The sequence below is a fragment of the Suricata suricatta genome, chromosome 15 (genome assembly GCF_006229205.1).
Source record: "Suricata suricatta isolate VVHF042 chromosome 15, meerkat_22Aug2017_6uvM2_HiC, whole genome shotgun sequence".
In the NCBI taxonomy this organism is placed as follows: domain Eukaryota; kingdom Metazoa; phylum Chordata; class Mammalia; order Carnivora; family Herpestidae; genus Suricata; species Suricata suricatta.
Genome location: NC_043714.1, coordinates 74,212,779 through 74,224,227, shown reverse-complemented (window position 1 = coordinate 74,224,227; position 11,449 = coordinate 74,212,779). Strand labels below are relative to the sequence as shown.

Below are 11,449 nucleotides of genomic sequence, written 5' to 3'. Positions count from 1 at the left end.
AAACCACCTTGACAGTACACTACAAAATTAATTAATTAATTAATAGAACTCTGGGTGAGCTCTCCCCTGAGCAAAAAAAAAAAAAAAAAAAAGAAAAGAAAAACCCATCCCCTCCCAGTGCAACTTGCAGCTGAGCAAATGGAAGGAGCCTCCCGCTCCCCCCCGCCCCTGCCTCCCACCAGGGCCGGGAGTGTGGCTGAGCTCAGCTTCCCCGGCCAGTCAGGGGGCAGCAGGGTCGGGAGCCCAGGATGTGAGATCAAGGGGGCAATGCTTTCTCCCCTCCTTCTCAGCCGTACGACTTTCCTAGTTTTAGAGCTCCATCTCCCAGAGGGTTTGCGTCTCCTCAGTAAGGAGCATGGCCAGGCTGTTGTGAGTTCACTCATAACACGGGAGAGAGCACCACCATGCCACGAGGAGAGACCCCCATGCTCGGGAGCCCCGGTGGAGGTGGATCGCCCTGGGTGGGGCTGTGTGCGTGGGCAGTGGTGTTGCTACTCTGGCGACTGAGGCAGGAGCGAGTCAGGGCACTGCCCAGTGAGTCAGGAATGGAAGTCCTAGAGGGCCTCTCTTCTCTGGCTGCCTCCCTTGGTTCAAAATGGGGCTACCAGAAACCACTGTGGGATCAGGTGGACAGTGTCGGAGCAAGTCAATAAGTCAACCGAGTTCGTGCATTGACTCATCTACATGCAATGAGTGTGTCCGTGCCGGGAATCACAGGAGATCAGTGATGAAGCGTTTGAACGGTTAGGTTGGGTCTCTTGGGGGAACTCGATGAAGTCTGGTCCACACTGGAAGCTGTGTCCCCATCATCTCCCACTCTGTGATAACCAGACCTCTCTCTGTTCCAGGGTGACGCGGGACCCACGGGGCCACAGGGGCCCCCAGGACTGAGGGGCCCACCGGTGAGTGTGACTCTCCTCCATGTCTGCCTGTTAGCACAGTCACATTTGGTTCGCGCGTCCTGCTGCCGCCCTACATGTTATTTAAAAATGGCGTATATCGGGGCGCCTGGGTGACTCAGTCGGTTAAGCGCCCGACTCGGCTCAGGTCATGATCTTGCAATTCATGGGTTCAAGCCCCACACTGGGCTCTATAATGATAGCTTGGAGCCTGGAGCCTGCTTCACATTTGTGTGTGTCTCTCTCTCTGTCCCTCCCCTGCTTGTGCTCTCTCTCTCTCTTTCAAAAAATAAATAAACATTAAAAAAACGGCAGTATGTCTTAGCGGTTGGAAATAGCTATGGCCCTGAGCCCCACTGGTGCCCTGCTACCTGTACCCCAGGCTCTTTCCTAGGCCCACCTGGCACTGCGCCCTCTAGGACCCCACTTAGGTCATCGTAGTGTGTGATGCATGATCCATGTGTTCGTTTACTGGGGCTGTTGAAGCAAAGACCAACAAATTTAGTCACTTCAACAACAAATTTATTGTCTCACGATCCTGGAGGCTAGATGTCCAGGAAATTTACTGTCCTACCGTTCCAGAAGCTAGAAGTCCAAGATGAAGATATGGACAGAGTTGGTTGCTTCTGAGGGCTGTGAGGAAGAATCCATTCCGTTCCCCTCACTTAGCTTCTGGAGGTTTCCTGGCAATGTCTGGCGTTGCTTGGCGTGTGCAACACGACCTGATCTCAGCCTCCCTCTTCACATGTCCCTGCGGGCATGTCTCGATGTCCACATGTGGCCCTTGTCTAAGAACGCTAGTGACGTGGGATGGGGCTCCCCTGCTCCAGCACGGCCTCATCAAACTAATGACATCTGCAGTGGCTTTATTTTCACGGAAGGCCCTGGACGGAGATGTGGCACAGTGCCCCATGCCAACGATAGAAGGAATCATACAGAATTAAAATAAAAAGAAGATTTTCTTTTCACCCCCACTTCCAGAGGGAGCCACTGTTAGTAGCATTTTATGGATATTTTAAAATGTCTTCAGTGCACCTGTCAGCACATAGATAGAATACACATCTGTTACACGGCACTTTATCTTTGCAGCTTGCTTATTTGTCTGGTGTACGTGTCTGTGTGAAATGTTGGATGAGTGTGGGGTAAATGAGGAAATAACGTTTAACATAGGTGTACGTGGGCTTCCTAGGTCTGGGTCACACAGCTGGTAAGAGCTGCAGGCAGGATTTAAACCCAAGACTTTCTGGGGCGCCTGAGTGGCTCAGTCAGTTAAGCACAGGGCTTCGGCTCAGGTCATGATCTCGCGGTTTGTGAGTTTGAGCCCTGTGTCCGGCTCTGTGTTGATGGCTCGGAGCCTGGAACCTGCTTCAGTTTCTGTGTCTCCCTCTCTCTCTGCCCCTCCCATTTATTCTCTCTCTCTCTCTCTCTCTCTCTCTCTCTCTCTCCCCTCTCAAAAATAAATAAGCATTAAAAAAAAGAAAATAATTTGAAAAAAAAACAACCAAGACTTTCTGACACCAAATCCAGTGCTCTGCACCGGCCACAGCCATGTTTTTTGTCCTCAGAATCCTACCGGACACACCTGAGACAGGTCTTAGGCATTTGAATGCCGCATCTTTTTGGAACTCACCAAAGTGGGCATCTTTCTCGCCTGCTGGGGCCATGGTGACTCACATCCCCCTTCCTGCACTAAGTCAGGAGAGGGGATGGGGGTCAGGGTGGATGCCGAGGATCCAGGTGCCTCCCACGCCCAGCCCTGAGTCCCAGCAGCCGAGGAAGGACCGCCTTCAGACCAGGATGCAGGCAGCTCAGTGGGCCTTCCTGCAGGGGGGTACATGTCCCCTGTGTGCGGTGATGGGTACACCGTGTGCCGGGGGCCTGGCTACGGGCATTTGGTGCATTTTGGGTTTCCATGCCAGCCCTGGCTTCATATTTCCAGCTCCTTGGCTGACCATGTTCTTCTCTTTCTGGAATGTGGCATTTGTTCATCCAACAGCATGCACTGGGTTAAGGAGCTGCGCTTCCCTCCTCCCCTACATTGGTGGGGTCAACCTGCTGCTCCCGAGAGCATCGGCACCATCCAGGAGGCTGACCCCCAGCAGGGCTCCTCACCAGGGACACTTAGTCCCTTGGGGTGGGTCTCAATGCCCAAGCCCTCTGGGGTGTGCATTCCCCAAGGGGACCAACCATGGCTCTTGGGATGCGCATCCCCTTCACTCTGTACGAATCACATGCAGATATGCGTACAGACCAGAAGCAGATGGTCAGTATAGCTGTTGTGTCAGCCTTCCATATGGGATAAGAGAAAACATCTGAATAGGCTGTGGGGCAGGAATGTAAGGGCAGAAAGATGGAGAAAACCTGCTCTAAGTTGCCAGGCGCAGAGTGGGACCCTCCGGGGCCCCTTTGGGCCATCCTGAAGCTTCCACATCCAAGCTCTAGACTAAGCTTGCATCTTGTTTTACAGGCTGGGTGAGTCCATAGAAGGACCACCCATCCTCCCCCCAAGCCCCAGGCCTGTTTCTTCATCTGTAAAATGAAGGGAAGTTGTGAGGCACAGTTAAATCAGTGAAGTCCTGGAATGGTGTCCAGCCCTCAGAACGTTCCCAGCAGGTGGTAGGTGGTCCCCCTGGCCCCCCACGCTGGGCTCTGCTCCTGGAGGAAGGAAAGGACTTTGCTCTGCCCTCTCCAGGGTCCCCAGGCCCAGAGTAGCACTCAGTACATCCTTGATGAATGCCAGTGTGTTGAGGGAACGGAAGAGGGAAAGGAATGCAGATATAGGGATCAGCAGGTGCTCTGGGACGGGTGTGGGGTGGGGGGTGGAGAGGCCAGCAGCAGGTCTGAGGGAAGTTGCCAAGAGCCTCACACCCCCATGCAGGAGGCAGGCCTTGGCCCAGAAGCCCAGAGCCCCCCAGAGGCAGCTTTGTGCTTTTCTAATGTGCAACCATCAATTCTGGGTGGCCATCAAAGGGACTTTGTAACCAACAACACACTACTAGGGTTTGCCAAATACTTAGCTGAATGCATTAGAGGAAGTTCTAGGTTATCACTCTGACAAGCTCTCTCTCACTCAACTGGAATTGATCGGCCTTCCCGAGTGAAGAGAAGGTTCCTAGCAACCTCAGTGGGTGCACACAACCTTGAACCAGACACCGAGTGGTTATGGAGAGCTTCCAGGAAATGCTGGCAGTCTCCGTGTTGGGGACCACATGGGCATTGACCTGATTCGCTCTCTGTAGTCCTAGAGATGGGGCTCTGACTGTCCCTGCTCCCTGATGAGAAACACACGCAAAGAGGTCAAGTCACTTGCCCTAGACCGCACAGCAGGTAAGTAGCAGAGCCAGGATTTGGACTCAGGCAGTGTGGTTCAGGAGCCTGAAGCTGAAGCCCTACCTGGACCGGCATGTGCCACATTTCCTTCTCAGGATGATCACCCTGGGCCCGGGACAGGAGTTTGGAGCACAGAGCAGTTGAGGAGGGGGTGTGGCTTCCATTCCTGAGAACACAAATGGGGCATGAGGAGTGGCCCACAGCCCAGGAGGGAACCAGGTCCCAGCCCCTGCCAGCCCCCAGTGCCCTGACAGGTGACAGGTGGCCGCCCAGAGCCTCCCCTCCTGTGCACATCCGCCTGTGTTGGCACTGATGATAATGTGCCTTGGCCCTTATCCTCCCTGCAAACCAGAGGGAGGAGGAAGAGAGAGATAATTACCATAGGGATGAGCCAAAGCACATATTTTTAGAAGAACACAGATGGATTTGTGGGTGGGCGGAGGGAGGAACCGGGAGGAGCCACCGCACCGCATTCCCTGGAGGGGTCCTCTGCGCCCCCGGGGCTTTCTCTGTGCCTTGGCTTCCTCATCTGTGATAACAGGGATAAAGATGTCCACCGTCAGGCCTCCTGGCGGGATCACCTGAGCTGTGCTGCTTGAGTCATCCGCGGCCACACGGGCACGTCTTGGGTGTAAGACATGAGCCCTAGTTAATCACCATCACCAGCAAGTCGTGTCTTTCACGAGACACGGGGCTGGGCTCTGTGCTTCCTGGCTTCTGATCTCAGCCCCTTCACTCCCATCTTGGGCAGGTTTAATAGCCATTCCATGAGTCAGTTTCCCCATTTGTAAAAAGGCAATGTTTGTATCTGTTGTGTACAGCTAGTGAATGCATGTGAAGCCCGATGTGTAGGAAGGCCTCAGGCAGCCTTAGCTTCTTTTTACTCTCACATGTCTCCCTGAAGTTGACTCACTGGTGGATGCGTGCTTCACAGATTATAGGATGTTAGCACCTTTCGGTTAGAGGATCAACGGAGAGTTGTTTCCTGGGAGCCTTCATTCTGCAGAGTGCCTCCTGTGTCTGGCACTGTGCTGCATGCCAGGCATTCAGAGAGGCCAGGCACACACTGTTCTTTGGGCTGCTCCCAGCAGGGAAGAGAGCCAGGTAAAGACACAGCTATCTGGTGAGGGAGGGTCCCGAGAGGGAGGAGAGTGGTGGGCAGAGGCAGTGACCAGCCTGCTGAAGCTGAGCTGTGAACTTTAGCCTTATTAGGAATTTCATCCTCAAAGGCATAGCTAAAGGCATAGCTAGAAGAATTCTTAAACTTTTTGATTTTTACACTGTTAGTATATTTATCAAAATTACAGATGTACACAAAATACCCAAGTCAAAGAATGCAAAATCATTCAGGTCAGTCCCGGATTCTGGAATGAATGTTGGACCTTCAGTTTAGTGGCTCCATGATTATGCACAGCCATTTTTCCTCTGTCCGTATTGTCATCTCTTGGGTATAACGGTGCTCCTAGTGGAGCAGCAGAATGCAGTCAGCACCTGGACAAGCATCCTAAGCTGAGAATAGCACTGCCATGTTGTGAGCACTCTTGTGTTGTTCCTTAAGACAGCATCTGAGTTGAAGGATGGGTGGATGGATGGATGAGTGGGTGGGTGGATGGGTGGAGGATGGGTGGGTGGGTGGATGGATGGATGAGTGGGTGGATGGATGGGTGGAGGACGGGTGAATGGATGGATAGGTTAGTAGATGGATGGGTGGGTGGATGGATGGGTAGGTGAGTGGATGGATGGATGGGTGGATGGATGAATGGTTGGGTGAGTGGTTGGATAGGTGTGTGGATGGATAGGTGGATGAATGGATGGGTGAATAGGTGGATGGGTTAGTAGATGGATGGGTGGGTGAATGGATGGATGAGTGGGTGGATGGATGGGTGAGTGGGTGGATGGATGAGTGGGTGGATGGATGGATGGGTTAGTAGATGGATGGGTGGGTGGATGGATGGGTGGGTGAATGAATGGGTGGATGGGTGAATGGATGGATGGGTTAGTAGATGGATGGGTGGGTGGATGGGTGGGTGGGTGGATGGATGGATGAGTGGGTGGATGGATGGTTGGGTGGGTGGGTGGATAGGTGGGTGGAGAGGTGGATGAATGGATGGGTGAATGGGTGGATGGGTTATTAGATGGATGGATGGGTGGATGGGACCATGATTATTTTCTACACCTGTGCAGTGGGCAATGCTCAACAGCCTAGGCTTTATCATGCACATAAACTCACTAAATTTCACGATATTATGAATTAGGTGTTACAGGCTCCTTTTATAAGTTGACAACTATCTTCTGAATAATGATGTGGCTTACTGAGAGCCAGGCTGGCCTGAATAACAGGTCTGTGTGTGAGATCAGGTTCTCCACATCCGGTGATCTCTCTGTTCCACTGTCCTGCTCCTCAATATGCTGGCATTATTACTTGTGTTTCTTCTACCAGGGTAAGAATGGATCACCAGGCTCCCCAGGAGACCCTGGCCCTGCAGGAAGCCCTGTGAGTATCCCGTGGCTGTAAGGTGACATCAAGGCCGGCTTTGAAAGGGAATGGCTTTTGTATCATGTTCTCTATTCCTAGAGGCATGGATGGGAAGATATGGTATTTGAATGATAGAAATAGGCTGGAGGTGAGAGGCTCTAAGAAGGACCCCTTCCAAAGTCTAAAATGCATGCAATTATGCACTTGGTCCTCTGTTGCCTACAACCATAGTCATATAAAGGTACAAGCCTACTAAGACTTAAAAAAGCATGTAATAAGGTGGCACTGTAGATGTTGCATGTGTTTATAGAGAGTAGAGGGACAGGCCCACCAGCCCTTACCCAGAGGACAGGGTAAGTGTGTAATGTGGGCATAGGGGGAGGGCAGACTAGCTGAAGAGGGTATTCCTAGTGGTTAGGAGGTGGGGGGTGGGGAGAGCAGGAAAGGACAATGAATGGGTGCAATCTGTGGGTCGTGGAACAAACCTCCAGGTCACCGGGTTTGGGATGAGGTCTGGTAGATGGGGAGACATGCTGGAGAAAACGGTCCTCTGATGGATTCAGGAGTCAGATGAGTCAAACCCTGTCTGTGAGTCTCCTCCCAGCCTAGCCTTCCTGTAGCCACCTACCCTCGGGGCTTGATAAGTCAAGCAACAGTTGCTCTGGACAGCGGGCACACCAGTTGGCCCGCTCACTGTTGTCATTGTGGAAATGAGAGTGACTGGCCCATCCCGGTGTGCCAGGAACCTCCCTGGTTTTAGCCCAGAAAACCCTGCATCCTGGGGAGCTTGTCATGCTCAGACCCACCAGGCGTCTGGTCACCCCAGTGGAGACTCATCTTTCTGTTTGGCCAGCCCCAGTTGCACTACTGGAGCTTAGCTCCTGGCAAATGGAATGACTGATGTTCTTCGGAAGCCGTGGTGTGAGGCTCGTCCCTGCTGGTAGGACGAGATGGGACTGGGCCATGAGCCTGGCTTAGTGCCCAGCACCGCGCTGGTCCCAGAAGAGCTGACTCACCCACATGACACCCGGAAGGGCTGGGACTGAAAGAGTCCCCAGAACCCCTCCCCCAAGGTGATCCTATCAAACCAGGAGCCTTGGTGTGCTGTTGGGAATTGTGCTCTATCTCACTGGAGGGTGGCGTGGAGGGGCCACACACACACACACACACACACACAGAGCAGAGTGTTTTTGTTAAATATTTGTCCCATTTTGCTTCTGTTGCTTTGATTGGGAAGATATGCTTCTCATCTTGCTGGCCCAGCCCCGACAATGCTGTCAGGACAGAGGGTAGCCAAGCCCCCCGACCGGCTGCCTTCCCACCCATACGGGAAAGGGCCCTCCCAAGCACAGCACGGTTATGAGGCTTCTCAGTCTCCCTGGGTCTGCACTTGACCTTGTAGGGTTGATGTCTGTTCTCCCTCTGCAGGGCCAGAAGGGGAACAAAGGAGACCACGGCAGCCCGGGACTTCCCGGCTTTCTGGGTCCCCGAGGGCCTCAGGTAAGCAGAGAACTCCCTGGTGCGGGGGGCGCAGGGGCCTGGCTCTGGTTGGAGTTTACACCCACTGTGTCTTCAGGTTCCCCCTCAAGTTCTGTCACTCTGGGTGTCCAGATTACTGTATCCGTTCCCTAGGTATGGGGTCGTGGTGCTAATAATGATCCTAAAACTTCAAGGACCGTTGGAAACCATTTTAAAGGTGACCGAATTAGGCTGCAGGGTCACAACATGTAGGTATTTTGTTTTGAGGCCACGTGGCCAGCCTGTGCTCCAGCTAGACCGGGCCTCCTGACTAGATGGTGTGATCCGGAGACGCTATCAGGTGATCTTTGCTAGGTTTCTGGGCAGAAGGATGCAGAGGTATTCAAACATTTCCAGCCAAGCTCCTGGTGCGTCACATGCCACGGTCCACACTGTGGGCTGCCAGCCACGGGATGAGAACGCTGTATCCCATGCAGGAGTAGGAAGCTTGCCCATGTTCTCATTCGCCTCCTCCAGTTTACCTCTGCCCCTGAGGGTGCCCCTACCGCTCAGCCACTCCCGCGGCAGCCCCTCCTCTGTCAGTTTCTACCGTGCAGCCCAAACCCTACCAAGGCTCCATTCGCTGATTTTTACTGGAGCCCATTCACTCCGTTCCCCAATGTTAAAGGTCTAAGCCACATCCTCCATCCCTTACTGACTCTTCTGGACTTGCAACACCTGTTCTTTCAAGTCGCAGTAATGGCAGATTAAATTTTGGCAAGGTGCAGCTTCTGCTTTCATTGTACAGATGGAGAAACTGGGGCACAGAGCACTTAAAGGAATTACGAGGCGGTTGTCCAAGGTCACAAAGCCAGTACATGGAGCAGCCAGAATTCGAACCCAGACAGGCTTGCTCCAGATCCCAGGGCATCTCTGGTGGCTTATTTTGCAGTCTGAGCCGCCTCTGGGTAGGATCCCCTACCACAGCTTGGTACTCTGTGAAACCCGTATCCGAACCACCCTCCTGGTGGAGTCCCTGCCATCCCATCGACAAAGAGCCCAGAGTCAGTGGCCCCCCTTCCCTCTCTGGGGCGGGTTTTGCCTCCTTCTGCCCAGGCTGACTAGAGCACCCTGTCCGAGGTGTCCTTGGTTGGCTGGACCATCAATTGTTGTCTTTGCTGGAACATGGCTTGAGTGAAAATGTCTCCTTTGCAAACACTGCCGCTGACACGGCCCAGCCGGCTGACACTTTGTTCTTTGTTTGATACTTTGTTTCATAGGGAGAGCCTGGAGAGAAGGGGCTCCAAGGCAAGGAGGCAAGTATTGTGGGCCCCACCTCCCCTTGGCCACGATTTCCTGGGGGGGAGGGGGACCCGGGAGCAGCTTTGTGGGCGGTGACACATACAGGCTCCTGGCGCCCGGCTGGGTCCCGCGCTCACTTCAGTGCCGCGCTGTTGCTGTGTGGATCCTATCTAGTGGTGCCCGGGGACCCACCGATTAGGCAGCTGGTCCAGGTGCCTCTTTCACCTACTGTCTCTGTGTCCAGTGTCAGCAAATCCTATTGATTACATGTCCAAAATGCCTCCACGCTGTGTAGTTCTCCCCATGCCTGCTGTGAGGACCCCCATCCAGGCTGCCATCATCTCCTGCCTGGATGATCTCAGGGACCCCCGTGTCCAGCTTTGCCCTTTCCCCCTACCCCCAGTCCTTTCCTGCCTGCAGCCCCTTGCAGAGAACACATAGGACCATGCCGCTTCCCAGGCTGGCCTCCGCTCTGCCCTCCGCTGCCCTTGCTGGAAGTCAGGTGGCCAGGCCCCACCAGCTCCCCTCTAAGTCTGACCTCCAGGAGCTGTGCCCTTCAGCTCCCCAAACCTCACAAGTTATTTGCTGAGGGTGCTCATGCACACTGGGGCCCTTTTCCAGAAGCCCTTACGACCCTCCTCCCTGCTCTCCCACCCTTTCGCCTGCCTGGTCTTGCTCAGCCTGAGGTCTGTGCCGAAATGTGGACTTTCCTGGACCACCCAAACACAGTGACACCACACCGTGCTGTGTCCTAGCACCCTCTCTGTTGGCCCAGGAGCCCAGCGCAGAGTAGGCAGCAAAAACACTTGATAAGGAACCGAAGACTGAAGGGACATGGAGAAAGGAGTTTCTACAGCTGCCGGCTTGTCCGTTTCCAAGCCCGCACGTGCCCTGCATGGGGACGGGCCATGCTCTCCTTGAGTCTGAGGGTTACTTTCCCAGCTCAGGGAGGGAGGCAGGAGACTTCCTCAAGGCTAGACCAGACGGCCCGGTGTCTGGGAAGCCCCTGCCCCTGGCCTGCTGTCCACTCATGGGCGTATTGCTTGCTCACTCTCCAGTCCTGTTTCTTCCGGATCCCTGGATTGAGCAAAGGGAAATGGGCACCAGCCCCCACTTCTGAGAGCTGCTGGCTGCACCACTCTCTCTGGCTCCCTGTTGCCCAGGGGAATGAGTCCAGCCCCTGAGTCCTGCCCTGAGCCCACCGCATGCTCTCTCCCATGGGAGCTCCTTCCCCTTCTGTGCCCTGCACACCGCGCCCCATTCCTGTTCCCAAGGCTTGGTCTTCACTCCTCCATCCACCTGCAGGGCCCTTCCCTATACCTCTGCCTGTTAGTTTTATCTGTCCTTCAAGGCTCCAAGCCTCCCAGCACATAGTCACGCATTTCTCCCGGGCTTCCTGAAGCACCTGTTTGTATTTCTATTAGAGAAATAAACGGGTGCACCCTGTATGTAAGCGGCCACATCTAGCTCTCAGCCGGGCTGTGAGGCCTGTGAGAGCAGGGCTGTGTCTTGCTCCTCTCCCTGCACCTGGGGTGCTGGGGCTGGAATGGCAGGGGGACCCCATCTTGGAGCAGCTGCAGAGTGTTTGTCCTCCTTCCTTCCTTATCTGTGGACCCTTCTGTCCCTGCGGCAGGACCCAGGACGCGAGCCCGGGGCTGACTGCCCCCACCCTGCAAGCCCTGCAGTTTGTATTCTTGAACTGAGTGCACAGCACAGTTTGGGGGGACAAGGTGGGGTCCAGAAGTGGATAAGCACAGGACCTGCTTTCCAAGTGCTTGTGGCCCCAGGGGGACACCCCGTCACCTCATGTGGGGACAATGGCAGTTATGCGTTCATGCACGAGGGCGGACATGGGCCTGGGGGCTTAATCAAAGCTTTGCAAGGGAGGCGACAGAGGGGCTGGGGGCAAAGTGAGGTAGAGAGGGATCCCAGCCGTAGAGGGTCACAGAAACAAGGAGGGAGTGTACTGGCAGTGAGGACCACG

The 11,449-nt window shown here is 54.3% G+C and overlaps 1 protein-coding gene across 1 annotated transcript in view; it reads left to right on the top strand.

The window, feature by feature from the left end:
• COL22A1 (collagen type XXII alpha 1 chain) overlaps window positions 1–11,449 on the top strand; it is a 189,725-nt gene that overhangs the window by 163,555 nt on the left and 14,721 nt on the right. The window contains exons 53-56 of the mRNA XM_029923332.1: window positions 849–902; window positions 6,670–6,723; window positions 8,134–8,205; window positions 9,444–9,479. Coding sequence (XP_029779192.1) covers window positions 849–902; window positions 6,670–6,723; window positions 8,134–8,205; window positions 9,444–9,479 — 216 coding nt within the window. The remainder of the gene's footprint in view (window positions 1–848; window positions 903–6,669; window positions 6,724–8,133; window positions 8,206–9,443; window positions 9,480–11,449) is intronic.